Source organism: Ambystoma mexicanum, chromosome 12 (genome assembly GCF_040938575.1).
Source record: "Ambystoma mexicanum isolate Mex_15411 chromosome 12, UKY_AmexF1_1, whole genome shotgun sequence".
NCBI classification, from domain to species: Eukaryota; Metazoa; Chordata; class Amphibia; order Caudata; family Ambystomatidae; genus Ambystoma; species Ambystoma mexicanum.
The window spans coordinates 667482981-667506090 of record NC_090936.1 but is presented as its reverse complement, the minus strand read 5'-3'; the positions used below and the strand labels follow the sequence as shown (position 1 = coordinate 667506090).

General features: G+C 41.8%; 1 protein-coding gene and 1 long non-coding RNA gene across 51 annotated transcripts in view; one reads left to right on the top strand and one right to left on the bottom strand.

The window, feature by feature from the left end:
• Positions 1-23110, top strand: part of LOC138513982 (mucin-19) — a 1848798-nt gene that overhangs the window by 1468753 nt on the left and 356935 nt on the right. For 23 of the 50 annotated variants that reach the window (XM_069629210.1, XM_069629200.1, XM_069629208.1 and 20 more), the window contains one exon: positions 14110-14181. In XM_069629210.1, coding sequence (XP_069485311.1) covers positions 14110-14181 — 72 coding nt within the window. Of the gene's footprint in view, positions 1-6004; positions 6038-9862; positions 9920-14109; positions 14182-23110 lie in introns of all 50 variants that reach the window. The other 27 variants (XM_069629194.1, XM_069629182.1, XM_069629193.1 and 24 more) reach the window with 2 other exon arrangements.
• LOC138513039 (uncharacterized) lies at positions 17366-18395 on the bottom strand. The gene is made up of 2 exons (XR_011281665.1): positions 17868-18395; positions 17366-17476 (listed from the first exon to the last, which is right to left on the bottom strand). It is a non-coding gene; the product is annotated as an uncharacterized lncRNA (long non-coding RNA).

Genomic DNA, 23110 nt, shown 5'->3' with positions numbered 1-23110 from the left:
GAGGCAGCATGTTTTGGGTATTTTCTATGGAACATTGTGCTTGTGTAGGAAAATCTAAATGCAGACCTGCTGAAAGGTGATATACAGAGGCATTGTGCAAAGAAAGGTGTGCCAGTGTATGGTATGCCAAAGACAATACAAAAGGTAGTTAATAAGTTTGATTCCTTCCATGGTAATCATTTGTTAGATAACCAACACTCAGCACCGGTTTGGCTGTCCTTTAAGAAACAAACACAAACTACTTTTTTTGATGCTGACCCTCATTCAGATAACATCCATCTTGTAAAGCTGTCACAGTGCTTTCCTATGATTCTTGCCCATGCTTAGGGTTCAAATAAGAGCTGAGATTACAAGCATCCCACCACGATAAACTACAGAGATGTTGATGCTCTTGGCTCGATGTATTCATGTTTCTAGATATCTTATTAAATACATAACATTCCCACTGTAGTAACAACATATGTAGTAAACTAGGCAATATCTGATAAATGTACAGAATATTCTGTATTGTTGCAGATTTTCATTTGATTTGTCTGTACTGTTGTGCTACTATAGCTTTACCTAACAATATTCTTAATTAGCGCCCAGGGCAGGGGGTTTGGCAATCAATCAGGTTGCTTGAATCGCAGGCCTGAATCCCACGATCCAAGCCCACGTTGCAAGCAACCTGATGGCTGCTTCTCCCACCCAAACCGCCATCTTTCCATCTTCCCACACCCTCCCATCACATCAATTTTCCTGTCCCTCCAACCCACCGGCCCACTTACCTGCTTACTGCGGTGGTGGTGACCGCCGCCTCTGCTTTGCTCCGTCTCCTTACTGGGCCACCATGCAAACAGAAGAGGTGCTCTGCTTGGAGCCCCATCTTCCAGCGCCCCTTGTGGCCATCTTCTGTAAGTATTTTCTTTCAATGAAAGGGACACCCCGCGAAAGGATCTGTTCATTGAAAGAAAATACATTGGTTTTAGCTCCCTGGGTTACTGGTTTGGCAACCTGGAGTGCAGGATCAGACTGGGGGATAACATTTTCTCATGCGCCAATGAAAAAGTGTCCCACATTTGCAAATGGCAATTCATTCCTTTTGTGGCAGACTATTTGAGTAGTACCCAAGTCAGAGGTTTTTCATGAAATGTGATGCAAATTGTGCATTTTAAAGCATATTTATTCAGTAACACTGGTCAAAACTGCTAGCCATATGGTGAAGTAACTTATCAAACAAGGCCCACATAGGCCAAAAAAGTGGCACACTTTGACCCAAAAAACTGACACACCCTAGCGTTTTTGGTTCGGGCTTGCCCTATTGCACCTATAGGCCAGTCTGAGCCTGTGGGGTGCTAGTAACAATAATTACCTGTTCCACTGGCTGGAACGAGTGGTAATGGCACTGGGGACCCTCATTAAAGGCCCTCGCTATGCTCATGCCTTTAGATCTCCTTGGGACCTCCTCCTTTGCTTTCTTGTGAGGCTTAAAACCTTGATGTCATCTTCGACTCCACTCTCTCCTTCTCTCCTTACATCACGGACCTTGCCAAGAAGACCCACTATCAGCTGCACCTCCTCAGAGGTATTATTCATTTTCTCACTTACCCTCAGAGGCTCACTGTCTCCAGAGCCCTGGTTCTCTCTAGGCTGGACTACAGCAACAGCCTCTTTCTCAATCTGCCTTCCTCTACTCTCTGCCCTCTGCAACTAATCCAGAATAGTACTGCAAGACTTATCCTTGGCCTCAAGCAGAGGGACCACATCTCTCCAGCCCTGACATTTATCCACTGGCTCCTGGTGGCTGCAAGGATCAAGTTCTGCAGACCCATACTACATCGAACTCTCTCTTCAAAAATACCTTCCTTCTCGAGCCCTTCACTCAGCTACCTCCAACTCTCTTAGTGTAAGGTGATCCTTCAGGCAGAGAGTGAGGGGTATATCTCTCTCCTCTGCAGCTGCCTCCCTCTGGAATGGCCTCCCTGCCTCTCTCAAACTTGAGCGGGACCTTTGAAGTTCCGGAAGCAGCTCAAGACCTTCCTTTTCTCCTCTGCTTTCTCTCTCTCCCTCCCCTGCTGACCTACCTGTCTGGTGTGCCCACTGGTTGCGTGGTACCCTCAGAGTCTCACTACGATCAGGCTCCTCCAAGATCAGTCTCCACTGCACTGCCTTCGGCTCTACCGCACACTTAGGGGCTGTAACTGTAACTGTAACCTCTACAATACCCTGCCTCCGAGCACTTACCTAGAGCCATGCCACCCTGGCTGCACTTACTCAGAGCAATGCTGCCCTGATTGCACTTCCCCCTCCCTCTCCCTGGCACGTCCCCCTCTCCACTCCCCCTGCACTTTGCATTGTCGCACTTGCACGATCTGAATGAGATAAGGCCTAGTAAGATCGTTTGTCTTGTCCTTCCTCTGTTTTCCCTCCCTGACTTGTCACGCCTAGAAACACTTTTGTGCAGGCGTGTTATAAATGACATGACATATATCATAACTCGGGCCCCGGGCCATTCCCAGCCGTTCCAGCCCATGGAATGGGTGATCATTGCTTAATAATATTAGTTCTTTCATTTATAATTATAGTTGTTTACTAATGGGTGGGTGGGTACAGTTAGTAGATCCCAGCTTTCCAGTTTCTAACAGTGACTCAACTTGCAAAATCTTAAGGCACTAAAACACAAAACCATTATGAATCTTTTTATACATGTTTTTCCTGTTTCAGTTGCTGGGAAAAGCAGCTGGTACATATCGTTTAAATAAATATTGCATAAATCAAAGCATGGGTTATGAAAACAGTATTTGCAATGATGTTGTTTTCTTAACAAATTAAGACCCCTCAAGAATGACAGTTCACATTTGACGTAGAAAAGAAGAGAAATAGGAAGTGAAATATCTGCTCAATAATAATATGATTGTTCCCTTGGGAAAAAGTAAAAGCAGGTAAACATGCATTTCACTGTCCCAATCTCTACATTATAGCTTTCACAGCTTCCTCTGTTTATAAGATTGCTCAGCGACCTCACCCTTTTCCACTTCACCCAGTACCTTCACTCTTCAGGGCTGGGCGCTCCCTCGGGTATGTTGCTTTCGTTCCTCGTTTCCCTCTTTCGGGCTTTGCAGAATTCCTGCTCTCTGCATCTCTATGGGTTGCCACGTTTGGTGAATGCCAGCTGGTGGGAGCTTGCAATCCTCCCAGTTGCACTGGTTTCTGGGTAGTTAGATGAGTGTCGGGAACACCACAGTGCTTCCGTGGTCATGTAACCATGTCGGACGGTCCTCCGAACTCCATCCCTACAACAGCGTCCTTCCTGTTGTCCAGTTTGCTCAGTCTACAGCATTCCAGCTTGACGTTCTTTGCTTCTCTGATTGCTGCAGGTTGTGTGGTTCCAATCTGCTCTGCCCCTCCAAGGCATAGCTACTTCAGGGGGCTGACCCAAGGTTGCATGAAGTCAAACAGAAGGAAGATATGTTATTCATTATGGAAGGCAGTCCCATATATGCAGATAAGGTGTTTTGCATTGGGAGTTCCCTGTGCGAATGCAAATCCTTCTCCCCTAAGGGGGAGTCACTCCCAATGAGGTCCCATTTGCCCAGACCCTTAGGGAGGGTCTTGCAGAGTGGGATCACGTCCCTAGTGTGAGTGTGGCTCCACTTTGGGGAGAAGGGACGAATACTCTTGATTTGTCACACAGCACAAAGAATTTTGACACAGCATTGTTGTGAACCCACAGCTGTGACTTAAGAACATGTGTGTTGCTCTCATAAATATTGGTGGGCACACTTTTAGGATTACCCAAGGGGGCTTGTCTCCCCATCATGCAATTCCAGTGTCAGCCAGTTGCCTGAGTGCCAAACCTTTGTTAATGCAGCTTGTGGTCAATTGTACAGTTTCAGCTAAAACCTTAATTGAGAAGAACTCAATGCGTAATTAATTCGGCAATCCATTGGATGATTGTGCTTCTATAAGAATGCATTTCGTGAACATGCTTACTGCTCTCCCGTAATATTGAGATTCACTGCTAGCAGAGAAATAGAGCATGGGCTCAGCACTTGTACGGCATGCAGTGAGGCCAGCCCTTCTAGCTCAAGCTGGAGTCTTGAAGGTATCCCTTTGGACCTTACTTCTTTGGTCCACTCGGATTTCAATGCTGTAAAAGCCCACAAATGTAATATGAAAGAAACAAAATATTCCTCAGCTCTTCAACACCCTCTAATTTGTGTTCGTCTTCAGCATAGTGCAGTGAATTCTTCACTGATGTACTTGAAACAATTATGTTAAGAATGACCAATAATCAGCATCTCCTGTCTGAGATATTCCTGGTGATTTCTTACATCAGTTCATATGCTGTTCTGTGGTTTTTATCATGGTATTGAGCAGGCTATTGTCCAGCATCCTTCTCTCCCCAGATTTTCCCAATTATACTGAATTTATTTCGCCCACTTGTAGATCCCATTCTGAAATATCATGAGAATGTGGTAGCTCAGTTAACTCTACAGAATGAACGATGGGTACCATGTTGCATGCCATGTCAGGCTGCTGCTTTTAGGAAGCCATTGTTGATTGGCATTTGGCAGTTGTATCCTGCAGGGTCATTTCTCTAAATTCTCTCCATCACCCTTCTACCAAAGCCTTAATGCTTCCTGATCTGTCTCTGGTTTGGCAGGCATGTCAGGCTTGTGGAAAGCACATTGCTAACATGAGGACTTTGTGATGTGCGTCATCATCCAGCTGAGGAAAGACGGGTTGGTCTGTCTGACTGTCATGCATCCTGGTTCCTGGCTCCTGGTCCTTTGATCCATCGATCCTTGTATGGGATTATCCTGATCCATCCCTGGGAGGAATATAGCTCATGGATACATCTTCTATAATCTATATGTTCACTTCAGTATCAATTGAAAGCTTCCTTGAGGATGAGATTCTCAGCATTAGTGCCACACTCAATGGATCTGGCATGCAGGCAGGAGAAGCTGACCCTGCCCATCTGCCCTTGCTAAACATGCGCATTTCCATTTCTCACCGATTGACAGAGATGCAATAACTAGCTTTCATTCCACAGGTCATCTTCGGTGTCCACTTTAATCACAGCCCTTGCTTGATTGCCATTTTCAAACCCTTAAACAACCAGGGACCCTATAAATGAAACTCTACAGTTGCAGTGCAGTTTTACATATTAGATTTTCTCCAGGACCATTTTGCATGTTGAAAATATCAGTGGTAAACTGCAATGCTCTGATGCAATGATTGTGATATAGGCCCTACCAAGTGTGCGAGTGGGGCCCTTTACATACTGCACAAGGAAGGAATGGCCGCTTCTTACCATTAGTCAGTGTACTAGCCAACGCGTGTGCACGTTCTTATCTCACAACCTACTCCTTGTTGCGAAACTCAATAAGCCAGTTTTCCAACCCTTTATGTGTAAGCTTGTCAAAATGATATAAATATAAGTGTTGCCAACTGAACCCACCCCGTAGGACACTACTCAGTGAGGAGGGACAGCCCTGTGATCAAAACCTACATGTTTCATGATAAGTACAAGACTTGTGAGACCAGTGATAAGACCTTGATTGACATGGGCAGAAAGAAAATAATTAATTGCATGGCAATGTCGAAATTAAGCAAAGGGTGCAGGTCAAGCTTCTGATTCAACAGGGACAAAATGTCAGAATGATGGAATCGGCTCACTTTCAGCACTGTATAAGTCTCTCTGTAGTAGTAGGGCTGGTACGCCCCTCTTGTAATGCTTCATGGAGTTCCTCAGAGGAGGCATTCAACAGGGGGCACGTCCTCATTTGTATTGGGATGTTCTCTTCACAGTCCACCATAGCCTCTGAACCTCTGGGGTGATGAATAGGCATTGTTATTTCCCCCCCGCCTACTATAGATGCTTTACTTGTGTACCTGCAATGTATATGTGAGATTTCATGAACATCGTCATAGAAAAAGTCTTGCAGAGAATAATTTTCAATACCCAACTGTGAAGACATGACCCCAATATGCATTACAATTATAACATTTTTTTCAGCAACACCAGCTGAGCTTCCAGGACCGTCGCCAGGTATTTTATCTGTTCATTCAAAATGTATCTGTGTGATTACATTTTGAACATTAACGCTACCCATTTTGTATGATCTCAGAGTGGTTTAATTATATATCTATCTATATTATGTACTAACCTAATATAGATATATATATATAATGTATCTTCAAGGGCCCATGCCCATGACTAAGCAGCAGAGGAGTCTGTGAAATGCCCAAAACAATGTCCTTCTGTCATTAATCACTTTGCCTGTGCTTTAAACTTGAGCCGAGGGCTATTTCCAAATGGTAATGCCTTTGGAATTGAGCAATTATAGCTTAACTGTTTTACTAAACATTTGAATTAAACTTTTCATTAAACTCTCGGGTTCCTGTCGCTAAATAAACCATTTGACTCTGAGAGAACCCATATTTCATGGGTGTAGAAATCTTAATGTAAACTATATTTCCTGGTTTTGTATTACAAGCAAAACTCTAGCAATTGATTTTGCAGTCTGTCTACAGCTGATGTGTCTGTCTACCTGCAGTCTTGGGTTCCTCCTGGTCTGGTTGGCTTCCTATCTATCTCTGTCAGCATTTGTGTCTAATTGTTGGTCTGCCACCTTGCCTGCCACCTCCATGTCTGCCTGCATACTCTTGTGCACTGTATTCAATGTGACTATATGGGTGTCTGTCTGTCTGTCAGACTAGCAGTCTTGGGTGCATGAAGTATGTCTGAATGGTGACAATACACCCAGACCCAATATGTATTCAGAGAAGAACAACTAGTCAGGATGCTGACATTCTCGTCCTACACCTATGTGTTAAAGTTCAACTCACCATGTGACAGCATCTAGGGTTGGACAGCAGGAGTGATGACATTTTAAAGGCGTATAAACCAAACGATAATTTAAGCAAACGTTGTGTTACCTAATGTGGCAGTACTTCTGTACTAGTTGTCAGACTGATGGGCCAATATCCAGCAGTTGCACTACCATCTATATGCTATAAAAAGAAACTATGCCAAACAGAGTAGCAGTGGTAAAACAACTTCTCTACTGATAGATAAAAGAATCATAAGTGCACAAATACTGCATTAAAGCAACATGGATTTGGTGAAAGTTCCAACATGTTCTGCACTTGTTTAATCTCAGCAACTGGCACACTTCTACCATTGGATTCCTGTTTTTCTGACCTATCCGAGTATTCTCACACTGCTAAATTAAGCACTCAGTGTCATTGCCTAACCAGTGTAGAAGCCATTGTTAGAACGTAACCTCACATCTATCATGATGGGCAGCTGTAGACACAACCTCCATCTCTATCCATCTAGCCTGCTGACACATCTGCCTTTATCTGTTTAGGATCCAGGGCATCATTTCAAATAGTTACATTATTGCCATGTGTCCATGAGATTTACAGCTATGCGGTCCATGGTAGAAGTGACATGAGGGGGCAATGCCTCTTTCCTGCTTCTTGTCTCTGCACTTATCATAGCATAGAAGAAAAGTATATGTTACTAACCAAACTGCAAGTAAAATGCAAACTCTGTCTGAGGAAGGAGGCTGATACTGTAGAAGAATTGGCTGCCAGCCTGAGGAATGACGAGGCAATAGCAGTACATATGGAGGTGTAAGGAATCACCTGTAAAACTCGAACACAGTAATAGGCTTCAAGATGGGTTTAGGTTATTAGGGAGAGATAGGATTTTTTCTGAACTCTCTTGTTATTTTGAAAATAAAAAGTTATAAGTCAACTTTTATTTTCAAAATAACAAGAGGGTTCAGGAAAATCCTATCTAGCCCTAATCCTAAAAGGGGTTTCCCTGTCTCAACAAAACGAAGGAACGTGTGTGTCAGGATGTTAAACATAAGAGCATTCTCCGTCCTGTGTCCTAAAACCCTCAGCTGACCCTTGCACTCTAAACTTAATATAATGTGCACAAGGGGATTTCTATAGACTATGCCTTTGTAGCCTTTGTTCAGAGTTCCAAAAACATAAAGTTTAAGGTGCAGAAAAGAAAGTAATAAAGTTCCACCTGGAAAAGGGATCCTCCCTTGGCTATGTTTGTTATCCTTCTGTATCTATTTGGTGCCTGCGGATAAAGTTCCACAAAGTTTCACTATTCAACAAAAGTGGGATTCCTTCTCTGTGTTTCTCATCCCTGTTTAAGGCTTCGCTTAAGAAGTTCAATAAGAATGACTTTTTCCTTGAGCGTCTCTATCTTTCTTTATAACTTGATGCTTTTTAACAGAAAATCCTCTTTTCCCCTTGTATTCCTTCAACCTTCAATGCATTACTTTAAGTATTCACAATCTTAAATTATATGAATATTTTCATGAGTTTTCTTGACACATATGATGCTCTTTACTTCACAACGTCAAGGGGATTGGCCTTCCCTTGCATCTCCCTTTGAATGCACGATTTATTTTAACAATTCCAGTTCATCACACTCAGTATTTTCCACTTGCTTTCTGGGGGTATCACTCTAGTCTTCTCCACTGATTGTTCCTCTCTATGTCCCTTGTGTACTCTTCTGCCAGGGTATTTCACTCCTTTCTCACTGGTTCCAAAAGAGGTATAATTATTCCCTTTTATGTATTGGTTTAACACATTTCCCAACTTCAGGTTCACTACTGGTTTATTCTCCTGCCAGGATGTCACACTGCTTCACAAAGTCCACTTCTCCTGGTTTACTCTCCTGCCAGGATGTTGCACTGTTTCACCAAGTCCACATTTCTTGCCAGGATATCACACTATTTCCCAAAGTTTACTTCTCCTGTGTTACTCTCCTGCCAGAAATTTTCCATTCACTACTTTCTTTGTTATCCATGAAACAATCTTTTCTAAATATTTGGTCACCGACCCTGTCTCTTTACAGTTCATTTCTGCTTTCACTTCTTCCTTCAGATATGGGGTCCTCAACCCTTTTCCAGCACTGTTTGCACTCACAACAATTCCTATTTTAAACCTTTGGGTCACCGACCCTTTTACTTCTTCAATGGTGTTACTTAACACAGCACGGCATTCACCTACATGTGCTCCTGTAACCCATTTTCTTTCTCTGGGCTTACAGGGTGGCTTCTGTGTTCATTGTGTCTTCCCTAATCCACCTTCTCAGGTTCACTGACTCTGCATGTTTCCTGTGAGCTGGTAAGCTTTTGCTTTCCTCTCCTCTGCTGCACACGATTCTCGCTGCTTTGGGCCCTCAAGCGGTAAGCTTCCTTTGGTTCACCTCTCATGCACGCCATTCTTGTAGGCCTCAGCGTGGCTTCTGATGGTCTGCTTGTCCTCAGCATTCTGAACAGCATCAGAACAAGTCACTGACAGAGCCAGCCTCTGCCTCTCTCTTAATTCTGGTGTTCTCTCAGCTGTGTCTACTTAAAACTTCCCAGCACGGTGTAACGCTTTCCAAAGACTGGAACGCTGTGTTAGCTTCCCACTTCTGGTCATCTTCATTAATCCATCCCTCTTCCTCATCTCGGTACTGAAAAGGGGGGGCACATAAGGTGTTTGACTGCCGTAAGGGGGGATTTCTTCATCTGTCCCATAATAAGTCATGTATGTATGTTGCAGAGGCATATATGTGTCATTGGGAATTGTGACTGCAAGCCTGTTTTGATTTAGTATCCTTCTGTCCCTCTGGAGCTTGTCTTCCCCTATGTGGTACCCCCACAGATAATCACCCCCAGGGTTAGAGCCAGGAAGCTTCTGTCTTTCCCTGGCCACATAGGAGACGCTTCCCTCCAGAGAAACAGTGACAATATTGCTAGATTCATTACAGGAGATCTTGGTGGCATGACTGAGCTATCTGTGAACATTGGCTGCTACTCCATTGTCAATTAATGGCTATTTCTTCCATCAGTGTTTGTTACCTATAACCGAACGACAGCTCTAGGTCAACATCTGCCACAGATGATCGGTAATATATTTGACATTGAGATACATTCTTTACATGTATGTGCTTGTGTATAACCATTATTAATATACTTGCAGCAAAATCATGTTATAATCTTTTTTAAATAAACATGAGACTCATAATCTTGCAAACTGGTACAAACTACAGTTTATTCAAAATTGCAATTGTTTTATGTTCAGGAATGCCCCAGGAATTTATTTTACTATTATAGCTTTCCCAAACCCAATTTCTTTAACTTGCCGTGTTAATATAAAGATGACTTTGGTGAGGTCCATCCACCCATTCTCCTTGTTCAAGCAGCACTGCGCCAACAGTGACCGTGTTACTTAATGGTCTAGGTTGATGGCATCTTTCGTTATTAGGTGAGTGTGAGATCTTATGCTCCACAAAGCATTGGCGTTACTCATTCACTGTAGGTGTGCACCTTTATTCTACAGCACTGTGGTATTTTCCCTTTTGAGTGAAAGCAGAAAGACTTTCTACCACTTGCAAAAGTATCTAGCTATCAATTCATGTATCACTCATGTTTTTACTTGGTTGTGCTACCTCATCAGTGGTTCATTGAATGTGAAACATCCTCATCTCCCTTGGCAGAGTTATTGCTTCGTCAATGATTGGTGGACTCCTGGTTGTCGAGTGGTTATGGTATTCTTCATTCAATGAATGTGATAAAGTATGCAAACAAATGACAGTGGCATCTGAGTCTAGCATAAAGATAAAATAGTGTGCGTTTTCTGTGGAACATGGGTACGGCAGGGATAGAAAGTGGTTACATCCTAGAAGGAATGATAACAGTATTAATTGCAGAAATAACTACATTTAAGCACATAGGCATTAACTTTATTTAGCTGTAGTAGAATATAAAATCCGATTTTGCAGCAGTAAATGGCGCAGAAACATCAACCATTTGCCCTTAACGAAGGACAAACTGAGATTTATCACTGACTAGACCCAGTTGGTTCCTATTGTGATTGGGGGATACCTAAATAAGAAATAATAATCACTAAAAGTAATGCATGTTTTGTAACATGAAGTGTAATTTCAACTCTGTCATTGATTTCTGCCAGACCAAACACGTCCTTGCACCTTAAGGGGCACCGGGAATGGGTCCTCTGAATCTCACACTCAGTACTCGCACATAATGACACTTTGATTAATGGTAATTGTGGCACTGCTCTATTGAGTATCCCAAATGTATCTCAGAGAAAATCTGTTAATTCTCTTCAAACACCTGCCTCAATTCATCCCTGTGGAAAAACCACACAGACTGGCCAATGAGGATTCAGAAATGTGGCATAGCTTTTAATTGTGATTTATTGGACTTTGGCAGTGTTCAATCAAAACCTGCACGCAGACACTGTCCTCCCCTATCAGTATACTCACTCTCTACTCTACACCAACACACAATTAGATCGCAGCTACAACCCTTAATCAATTCGGCCTAGCTGCTCACATACGAACAATACTTCATGAACACCCAACATTCTGACACAACGCAGCTCTACCCCACGAAAGTCGTCCTAGGTGCACACATACGCGTACTACACAGGCCTAACGAAGCCAGAACCCACTCTTGGTGTCCTTCCTCCATACTACACACATTCAACTGATGTCAAAATACCACCACACCTAATGCTAGGACGCAGCTACCATGTAGCAATCGCATCAGCTGAAAACTAAGGGCCTGATTCTCAGAATATTTTCCTATAGGATTAAACCATTATAAAACACTTCCATGAATCAGGCCTTTAATCAGTGCACCCAAGCACCCTTTCACAACTTACTGTCTCAACTGATCTGGACTGCGGTCCCCGAGGGCGTTCAACCTAAAAGTGCTTTGAGGTCATACCAATGATATATAGAGCGCTATATAAATGCCAAATAACATAACAAATACCATAACATATAGTATCAGTACAGTACTAACATCCACAGCTTAGCCAATCAAAACATCTGAACACCACAGTGGCAGACACATTATCTTCTGCTATCTAAAATGCCAGTCCTCACCATCCAAATCAAAAAGCAATTCATTATAGACTGATGCTTTTCTGAATACCCGAGCTTGTCCAGCAAGAAAGTGTTATTAAATATTTGCCAGCAGCTTCTTAGCTAATGAAGGAAAGGATACAGTGGAACAGAGGTGCAAAAATATAACCCCCACTCCTCTGGATTAGTACATGTACATATAGGTACATACATAATTAGATACATCTACACAAATGTCCAACAAAACCTTGTTCTGGCTCGAAATAGGAAAGCACAATGCCCCTTGGAAAGTGGTAACAAATATGCAAGGCAGCATGTTGTGGCTTGTTTCTGGGGGCATTGTGCTTGTGTTGGAAAACCTGAGCGCCGTTGTACTGAAGGTTGCGAATTGTGATGACTTTTATCATAGTCATTTATTTATTAAATAATGAACACTCAACAATGGTTTGGTTGTGCTTTGAGAAACCAACACAGGCTGCATTGCTCATAATGCCCCTCATTCAGGAGTCATCCACCTTGCAAAGCTGTCACAGTATTTCGCCATGGTTCTTGCCCAAGCCCTGGGTGCAAGCACAAATGTGAGGGTACAAGCTAAAGTATTATAAGCTGTAAAAGCAATACTGTACAGTGTTGTAGCCATGTTCCACTCCACCCTTATGGCTATAAGAATCCTTTTTATAATCAGAAGATTCTCAAACAGGACTCTGCATGTAACCTCCATCATCACCTCTTAAAGCTCAGAAGGCCATGAGAGTTGGCCATCTGAACGTGTCTACTGATGGCATTGTGGCTGGCTGGCAGATACTTCTTTATACCGAGGTGTGCTGCAAGACATCATCAAAGGCTTCGAGAATTGTTATGTGGAGCAACAGCTCGCTTAGTGGGCACCCATGTTATTCACCGTAGATCCCAAACCATGATAAAATGACCAGTCTGGTACCTGGGTCGATCACTTAATGTAAATGTTGAGGTCAAGCTTACGATTGCTTCAGGCACCGGCGAGTAAACACAGAGGTAATGTCCACATTGACCATCTAAGCTGCCTGTTGCTTTTATGTACATCGTGCTCATTTCGTGATAAACAGTATACGTGCTTTCTTCATCGAGGATAACCTTGATTAGTTTTGGCAAAGCGCGTGCTGTGTTTGCCAGGCACATTCTGAAGCAAGTTCATCGTGCTCTCTATGTAAAAACATACTGTGAGTCGTGTTTTAGCCAGCGTTGTACTGCACGTGGTTCACCCTGGAAGTAATGCTTAAAAAGACATGTTTTTCGGAGAGAAAGGGGGATGCTTGCAGTTAGTCAATGTCACCTTATTGGCTTCTTATGTTTACTCAATATTCAGCATGGTGAACTGCACGGGTCTGCAGAAGATTTGAACTACAACTCCTGTGATTCCCACGCCCCAGATTGTGTTAGCTACTGCTCATGGCAATTGTAGTTATCTAGCGAGCAAACGGTTGCAGACCCCCGTGTGAAAGCATTGAAAACTATTCACAATGCAAGCTTTTTTCCTATTTCGCTTCAAAGCAAATACGTCTAGAATGCAATGTTTTTACAAATAAGTGAAACACTTCTGATTCTGCCCTTTTGACTTATTTATGCTGATTTAAATGTATTTAATGTCTTCGTAATTGTTCAGTGTGCCAGGGTTCTATGGGAATGTTACTCCCAAACTAAAATCATCCACTCGCGTGTAGCTTGGGGAAAGTCCAGTCCTACTGTCACTAAGAGGCTCCACATTCCTTGTCACTATTGAAACGGGAAGCCTTTACTTTGCCATAATATGTCACCGACAAGGGTATAATGCAGTTGCAGAATGTGCCAAGCGCCTGATTTAATACCCGTTCTGTGGGGCCACATTAGAGTAGCTTTGCACCACTGCAAGTGCAAAGTTGCACCATATTGGCACCAAGGCAAACGTTCCCCTCAGCTTATCCCATGAAAAATGCCACTTGTCTCGGTGCAAATGGTTTCAAATATGACCCGAATGTTTTTTGCACTAGGGCAAACTATGACGTATCTTATCAAAACCTATTAAACTGCGGTATTTTTCCAACAAAAAAAAAATCTTTTACAGTGCATTATTCATGAAGTTCAAGAAATAGCAAGCAAGCTGATTTAATTTCTGAAATAAAATGTTAAAATAATTTAGAATACATATGGATGAGCATATTCTCATTGCAATACATTTTCTTGTCTAGCAACCAGCCTGCCTGCACCAACTGAAACCACCGGAGTCACAGAAGTCTCTACAACCCCAACTGGCACAGCAAGTATGTGTTTTTTAATGGTCAATGCAGGGCTGGACTGGGTACCAAAAGTGGCCCTGGACTTATTTTTCAAAGTGGCCCCATATGAGTATCCCTAAGAAAATATTGAATACAATTAGTCCAAATGAGTGTATCTAAAGCATGTTTAAAGCAAGTTTCTTAAGTGTTTAACATCTTCAAGCGAAGAGTTGGTAGGTGGTGCATCAATGACATTGGGCCTCATTGCAAGCTTGCCGGTAAACCCCACCAGTATCCAGTGGGTTGCCAGCTACCCCATAACACTGTTACCGCCACCTGACATTCTGGTGCTACAGGGATATCACATGCGGTCAGCGGTACGGTAAGTTCCCATTCCCATGGAGTGCTATGGATAGGGCTCCATGGGAACTGGAACCCTGAAGCACTGGCACCGTTAGTACTGGTGCCGGTGCTTCAGTGAAAAGCCGGTAGGGGCCTGAATTTACGGCAGGTCAGGCCCTTGGTCCCCACAGGCAGACTCAAAGTGAGCAGGTCCAGTAACTTTTTACCTGCACCTTTATGTCCCGGACTGTCTCACTTATAATGAGGGCCATTATGTCATTTGGGTAGCCTACCTATGGGTGGTCTTCAAAGCTGACTGCTAAACTGAAATTTTGACTAAAGGGTAACAACGAAAAACAACTATATTCTTTGGCAAAGCCTACAGTTCTGGCTTTTGTGTGGACATGGGATATATACTTGCCAGGCACTGCCACAAGGGTACTACCTAACCATAAAAGGGGAACGCCTTCTGGCTATGCCAATGCTTGTTTTTAAAAGGACTTCAGTGCATGGAAAAGAAGTGAGGACGCACATATTGCTTTTAAATCAAATGTATGAAAGCACACTTGTTTAATGTATTTTGATTGTATCAGGTGAACATTTATAGCTGCAAATAAGCCATTCACTTTCAGCAAGCCTGCTCAGAAATAACACACACTCTCCCTGTACAGCACAAAGTGTGATGTTGCTGAGTGACAGAACTTGCTCAAAGAGGTCCTAGGAATTGTGTGGTAAGTGAATATGGCTATTAGTGTTGGCATGGACAGTAACAAGTTGGGTAAATAGCCAAACAACACCCACAAGCTTTATGTTCCTCCCCACAGCCCATCTCCCTTTGCAGTGTAGTTCACTGCAAACGTTTTTGCTTATAGGTGGTACTCTAGATTTTGCAGATCCTAATACCCAAAAGTTGAAAATAGCAGTACGACTGTCAGTCTAGCCTAACATAGTATGTGTGTCCAAAACTCACTCACGACACCTGGATAGCCTAACATCGTGTATGTGTCCAAACCCACCCACCTGCTGGCAAGACCAAGGGGTTTAAGCAGTGCCACTTCACTGTGTGATTTATATGAAATTCTGTTATGAAGGTTTTATACTGACTACGCCAGTCATCTCTTAGGTGACCCATAAAACAAAATTGGGCCTCATTGCGAGTCTGGCGGTAACCCTGCCAATGCTACCGGTGAGTTGTCGCGGGACTTGCAATATTTTATCGCCGCCTGACATCGCAGTGCCACCTGCTGATTATGAGTGCAGTGGCATGGGAATTCAGGTGCCGGTAAATTGTAAGTCCCCATTCCCATAGAGTCCCATAAGACTCTATGGGAGTGGGGACACGGAAGCACCGGCATCGTTGCTAACGGTGCCGGTTCTTCCGTGACGGGTCTGCCTACCGTGGCTGCTGCGCCCAACAGGGTCAGACCTGCCAGGCACAGCGGCCACGGTAGGCAGACTCAGAGTTTGCCGATCCGGAAACAAAGGTGCAGGTGAGCTTACCGGCACCCTTGTTTCCGGACCGGCAAACTCCTAATGAGGCCCATTATCTTTGAAGTTTGTGTCCCTCAGAGGGCAGTGGGAAATGTGACCCGGGGCCTGAGCGAATATCAGAGATTGAACAGGTCCTGTGTGCTAATGGCCCACATCATACACTTAGGTGGTGGGGGTACAATGATAAATGGCCTAATATTTCTTTTTTTAAATGGAATAAATCAGAGATACGGACTCTGTGCAAGCTCACCTGAATGGAATTTCATATCGGTCACTTCATGAAGCCGACCAGTTCTAATATACCACTCCACGCCAAGAGCAACCACCCCACAGCGCTCAAGTGGAGTATTCCTTATGGGGAATTCATTCGCATACATAGAAACAGTTCAAATATTGACACTTTTGATAGCGAATGCACCCTTATGGCCCACAAGTTTAAACATGGGGGGTACCATAAAAAAATAAGGCAGAGACACTGATCACTCTCTATTATTGGTATCAGACACTTTGAAACAAAAAAGTACAGACATGGGTGAGACACGTCTCATTGTGGCCTACGGAAATGGAGCACAGGATATCTGTCAGGTCATGCAGAGACAGTGGCACATCCTTAAATCAGATGAACATCTAAGTAGAATATTGGGAGATCGCATAAACATTACATTCCGTAGGTCTACCTCGTTCAAGTATACCTTAGTACTAAGTTTCATGAGCCCTATTAACAATGTATTGACCAGTAGTTGGATGAACATTAAACCATCAGACTTCCACAAATGTTCTAAATGCAAAGCCTGTACCCATGCTGCAATGTTTGCACTACTTATTATCTACATCTTATTTTGGGAAAAAACATTAAGATCACGTCAAGGATTACATGTGACACTCAGTTTGTGGTCTATGGGCCTCATTATGAGAATGAAGGTAGCCATGGAGCTATTAGCTCCATGGCTGCCTCCGTTCTGGGCTCCATTACGGGGTTCCTGCAATGGGGACTTACCGGGTTACACTGACATAGGAGGACCCGGTAATTCCTCCTTGTAGGAACCCATCCCCATTCCCATTTGAGCCCCATAGGGGCTCAAATAACTGAATAACGGAAGCAACTTGGAGAGGTTCTCCTTCTTTGGTATTCATACAGTGTCCAAATCATCCAGAGGTGGTAACCGAGAGCTTCTGTTAAGGAAACTGGAAACTAAATCTATTTTGGAAAACTGTGGCTTTGAAAAACCTTGCTCCACCAGGGCGACTCCTTACAATCCCGATAGTTATACGTGCAAGATTAAAAGTTTCAAAATCCGGTCAATGAAGTCGCAGGTCAACTGTATAAGGACGGTAAAAAGCCTAACCGTCCCATACGTTGAAGAAATTAATTAATGAAAATACAGGACTCTGCGCCAACAACTCAAGTTGAGTTAAATCTTAGATTATGCTTTATTGATCATCCATGACCATTGAGCCCATAATTGATAACATGTTTCGGCTCCACTGAGCCTTTTTCAAATCCGGGCTACCCATAATTGTAATATAGGACATACAATATATCATAGTCAAAAAACAATTTGTATGAACGACATCATAAAGTATAACATAATACCAGTTTTCAAATATCGTGACCACAAAATATGCATAATAACATGAAAGAAATTAGACAGAAAAACAAGGATGGGCAAAAGGGAAGGGTTCATGGGTGTAGAAAAATAGGCAAACATATCATAATACATTGTTATGTTTGAGTAAACAGAAAAAGAGCACAAAAAACAGAAACAAAAACACAAACAAAAAGAAAAAAAAGAAAAAAGAACCCATTAGTAATCATTATTCTTCAATTCATTGAATAATATAACCAAATTCTGCAATGGTCCCTTGAGACAAACTGACAACTTGGTGGATGTCCTTACCCGAAATTTGATGTAACCAGTTCTTATGACTATTTGTCCATGTAGTAGTAACGGGGTACAATCCCCAATATCAATCTAAACAAAAAATGTAAGTAGCGAAGGTAAATAAAACTGATTGTCCAATTTAGAATATACATTAATTGTGTATATCAAGGTTGCCTGTGGCAACTAGGCATTTTCATGAGAATAAATCCCGCCCTTCACCAAACGGGCAAAACAACTCTTCTTAATGGTCACAGGCCATTTCTGCCTTATTCAAAACAATTCATTATAAGTTCCGTAGTGAAGACAATTGTAATTAACCATCATTACGTGAAATGATGACGCATTTCCAATTATAGAACACGTATATCAAGTACGGAAAGCACAACATATAGCTTATTTTGTTGCTACTCGTCAAGTACCATTAAAGCTAAATCTCATTGAAAAGTAAACCATGAGATAAGCGGTCCTCTCTTACCAGTTCCTGGAACACAAACAGTCACACGCGTCGGCAGGTAAGCCGAACGCTTACCAGGTATGCCTTCTTATACTAGGCATCATCACTGTGCGCGGTTACCATGGCGACGCAAGGACAAGCGTCGTCATTGAAAACCGCATTCTATCCCCCAGCATTCTACAAATTACATATGCTATATAATTCAAAATATTTGAATAAAGCCTGAGAAACTAACAAAGCATGTATACGCTTCTCCTGACCCAATTTATATTTGTTGAATACTTAAATGGTTACTATCACAGTAATGTATAATCACGGGCACTAATGCACCTAACTACAAAAGGTTGGTGAGCATTACACGCAACATTCAAATAACATACTGAGCTACCAATTATGATGGGGTATCCCTTTAACAACACCCTGAAATACATGTAACCTCCTAATAAACAATGAGCCGTGTTCTAAATCAGGTATAACAATGAAAATTATTCGAGCTTGAGAAGCCAGATTGCAATGTACTACATCTCACAAGAATGAAACCATTTCATTATCTGTATTAAGTCCTGTATTTGTCGAATTGAAGTAACAAATTGCTCTTGCTTCCGCTTGTCGTAACGCCTTCACTCTGTCACCACCTCTTTTGTTCAAGGATACTTGTTTAAGACCAATGAATCTAATTTCCGATTTGAGATGTAGCTGATGTGTTTTTTGCCAATGTTCAGCTAACGGAAGTGATGGGTCTTGACTGCCAATTTTGGCTAAATGTTCACGGATACGGATTCTCAACTGTCTCTTGGTGCTACCAATATATAGTTTGTGGCAGACACAGATGATGCCATATACTACAAAAGTTGTTTTGCAATTAATTCCTTGTTTAATGATCCAACATTTTCCATTTTTATCTTCGAATTCCGTTGTTCTTTGGTATGCATATTTACATTGTGGACAGACTCCACATTTCCTGAAACCAGAATCTTTCTTGTGTAACCATGTACCTTGAGTAGTGCTCTCAATGTCCGGTAATAACGATGGACTAAGGATAGATTTAAGTGTATTTGCTCTTCTGAAGGTAATGCGTGGATGATCACTCACAAACTCACCAATATGACTGTCCAATTTAAGTAGGTACCAATGTTTGTTCAAAATTTTTCGTAATCTCTGGTGGTCTGAACAATATTGAGTGATAAATCTAATCGGCATGTTAGCTTCCAAATTATTCCCTTGTCTCTGTCTCAAAGTATCCTGCTGCTGCATCAATTTGGTTCTCTTATATGCTTTACTTATGTCTTTTTGGGCATATCCCCTCCTTCTAAAACGTCGTTGTAATAGATTACATTCCTCTTCAAATTTTAAGTTACTATTACAATTTCGTCTCGCTCTGATATATTCACCCAATGGTATATTGGTGATAGTTGGTCGAAAATGACAACTTTTAGCATGTAATATTGAGTTAACTTCAGTTGGTTTTCTGAATGTAGTTGTTTGTAGTACTTGATCTTCCAAATATATTGTCAAGTCCAGAAAATGTATCCGCTGTTTGTTGCATTCTCCAGTAAATTGAATATCAAAACAATTAAGATTTAACTTGTCCACAAATGCGTGAAATTCCTCTATGCTACTATCGACGATGCAAAAAACATCGTCGATGTACCTTGTCCAAAATTGGATTTTCTCAATGAAAAATGATTCAGTGTATATTGCTTTGTCTTCCAACATCCCCATGAAGATATTCGCCAATGCTGGGGCATATTTAGTACCCATAGCTACCCCCTTGGTCTGTTGGTATACCTTGTTGTCAAAGGTAAAGACATTGAGATCAAACGTGAGATGTAACATTTCTTTAATCATGTTCAAATGGTTGTAATACGAGGCTGACTCATGCCTGAAAGTATAGTCAACTGCAATCATGGCCCATTTATGCTGAATAGACGTGTACAGTGCCTTCACATCTAGAGTCGCTAGAAGGAAGGTACTCTGCCAAGTAAAGTTTTTTAGTTTCCGTATAAGGCTGGTGGAATCTTGCAAATATGAATGAAGTGACATAGCCCTTGGTTTGAGTAATAGATCCAGATATTCCGAGATATTCTCTGTGACCCACCCAATCCCACTCATGATCGGGCGGCCCTCTGGTATCCTTTCATAGGGTTTATGTATTTTCGGTAAGAAGTACATTGTTGGAGTTACCGGTTCTTTTATCCATAAATAAGTGCGTTCATCATCCGTTATCAATCCTTTTCTATGCCAATTGAGTATGTGCGCTTCAACTTGCTCCAATGCTGATTTTCGAAAATCATCCGTTCTTAATTCATAGCACCCAGGGGTATTTAAATGTCTGGATGCCATTTCCAAATAATCCTCCCGATCCATTAGCACAATATTGCCTCCCTTGTCAGCCTCTTTAATTACTGTCCGTGAATCCAATTTAAGCGAAACAAGTGCTTTCCTTTCCGATTTAGTTAAATTGTTCTGAGTAATCCAATTCTTATGTTTTTTACAATTAAGATTATATAGATCTCGTGAAACTGCTTGTTGAAAAGTGTCAATGACGTTGTCAGATGCCAACTGTGGCATGAATTTTGAACGTACTTTAAGTTCCTTTGTGGTAAGGGTATCAGATTTTATCTTGAGTTCATCTAATAAGTGAAATACATGATATTGATCACCTTCGGTCAATGAACGCAATGTATATGTATCTTCAATATCCTGGATCGACTTATCACTGATAAGTATGCTAACCTCTTCAGGTTGAAAATCACCCGGTGCTTTGGTTGCAAAATATTTTTTTAACTTCAATTTTCTGGTAAATTTAAATAAATCGATTTGTACGTCCAATGGACTGAAGTTACATGTGGGTGCAAAGGATAAACCCTTGTTAAGAAGAAGTCTTTCCTCTTGAGATATAGTTTTTTTAGACAAATTGAGAACAATCTGTTATTTGTTGGTGCTCATCTCCTTGGAGCTGGCCCTGGTTTGTCTCTTGTTTGCTTGTAAGCTTCCTATGTTGCCGTCGTTTTCATCGGCCAGTTCTGATGCAGACTCAGACCAAGACAACCAAGCTAATGCTAGTTCCAAATCAATTGAACAAAGAGGATACTTGAATCAGATCAAAAGATACAAGAAAGGGAATCGTAATTCTACTCAGAAAACAGTCCGTTTTCAGCTACCACCAACTATGGGTATTTTGACACCTGTGCTAGGAGAAGAGGAAGGAGGGGGTGTAGAAAACGACGGCAACATAGGAAGCTTACAAGCAAACAAGAGACAAACCAGGGCCAGCTCCAAGGAGATGAGCACCAACAAATAACAGATGATCTTGTTCTCAATTTGTCTAAAAAAACTATATCTCAAGAGGAAAGACTTCTTCTTAACAAGGGTTTATCCTTTGCACCCACATGTAACTTCAGTCCATTGGACGTACAAATCGATTTATTTAAATTTACCAGAAAATTGAAGTTAAAAAAATATTTTGCAACCAAAGCACCGGGTGATTTTCAACCTGAAGAGGTTAGCATACTTATCAGTGATAAGTCGATCCAGGATATTGAAGATACATATACATTGCGTTCATTGACCGAAGGTGATCAATATCATGTATTTCACTTATTAGATGAACTCAAGATAAAATCTGATACCCTTACCACAAAGGAACTTAAAGTACGTTCAAAATTCATGCCACAGTTGGCATCTGACAACGTCATTGACACTTTTCAACAAGCAGTTTCACGAGATCTATATAATCTTAATTGTAAAAAACATAAGAATTGGATTACTCAGAACAATTTAACTAAATCGGAAAGGAAAGCACTTGTTTCGCTTAAATTGGATTCACGGACAGTAATTAAAGAGGCTGACAAGGGAGGCAATATTGTGCTAATGGATCGGGAGGATTATTTGGAAATGGCATCCAGACATTTAAATACCCCTGGGTGCTATGAATTAAGAACGGATGATTTTCGAAAATCAGCATTGGAGCAAGTTGAAGCGCACATACTCAATTGGCATAGAAAAGGATTGATAACGGATGATGAACGCACTTATTTATGGATAAAAGAACCGGTAACTCCAACAATGTACTTCTTACCGAAAATACATAAACCCTATGAAAGGATACCAGAGGGCCGCCCGATCATGAGTGGGATTGGGTGGGTCACAGAGAATATCTCGGAATATCTGGATCTATTACTCAAACCAAGGGCTATGTCACTTCATTCATATTTGCAAGATTCCACCAGCCTTATACGGAAACTAAAAAACTTTACTTGGCAGAGTACCTTCCTTCTAGCGACTCTAGATGTGAAGGCACTGTACACGTCTATTCAGCATAAATGGGCCATGATTGCAGTTGACTATACTTTCAGGCATGAGTCAGCCTCGTATTACAACCATTTGAACATGATTAAAGAAATGTTACATCTCACGTTTGATCTCAATGTCTTTACCTTTGACAACAAGGTATACCAACAGACCAAGGGGGTAGCTATGGGTACTAAATATGCCCCAGCATTGGCGAATATCTTCATGGGGATGTTGGAAGACAAAGCAATATACACTGAATCATTTTTCATTGAGAAAATCCAATTTTGGACAAGGTACATCGACGATGTTTTTTGCATCGTCGATAGTAGCATAGAGGAATTTCACGCATTTGTGGACAAGTTAAATCTTAATTGTTTTGATATTCAATTTACTGGAGAATGCAACAAACAGCGGATACATTTTCTGGACTTGACAATATATTTGGAAGATCAAGTACTACAAACAACTACATTCAGAAAACCAACTGAAGTTAACTCAATATTACATG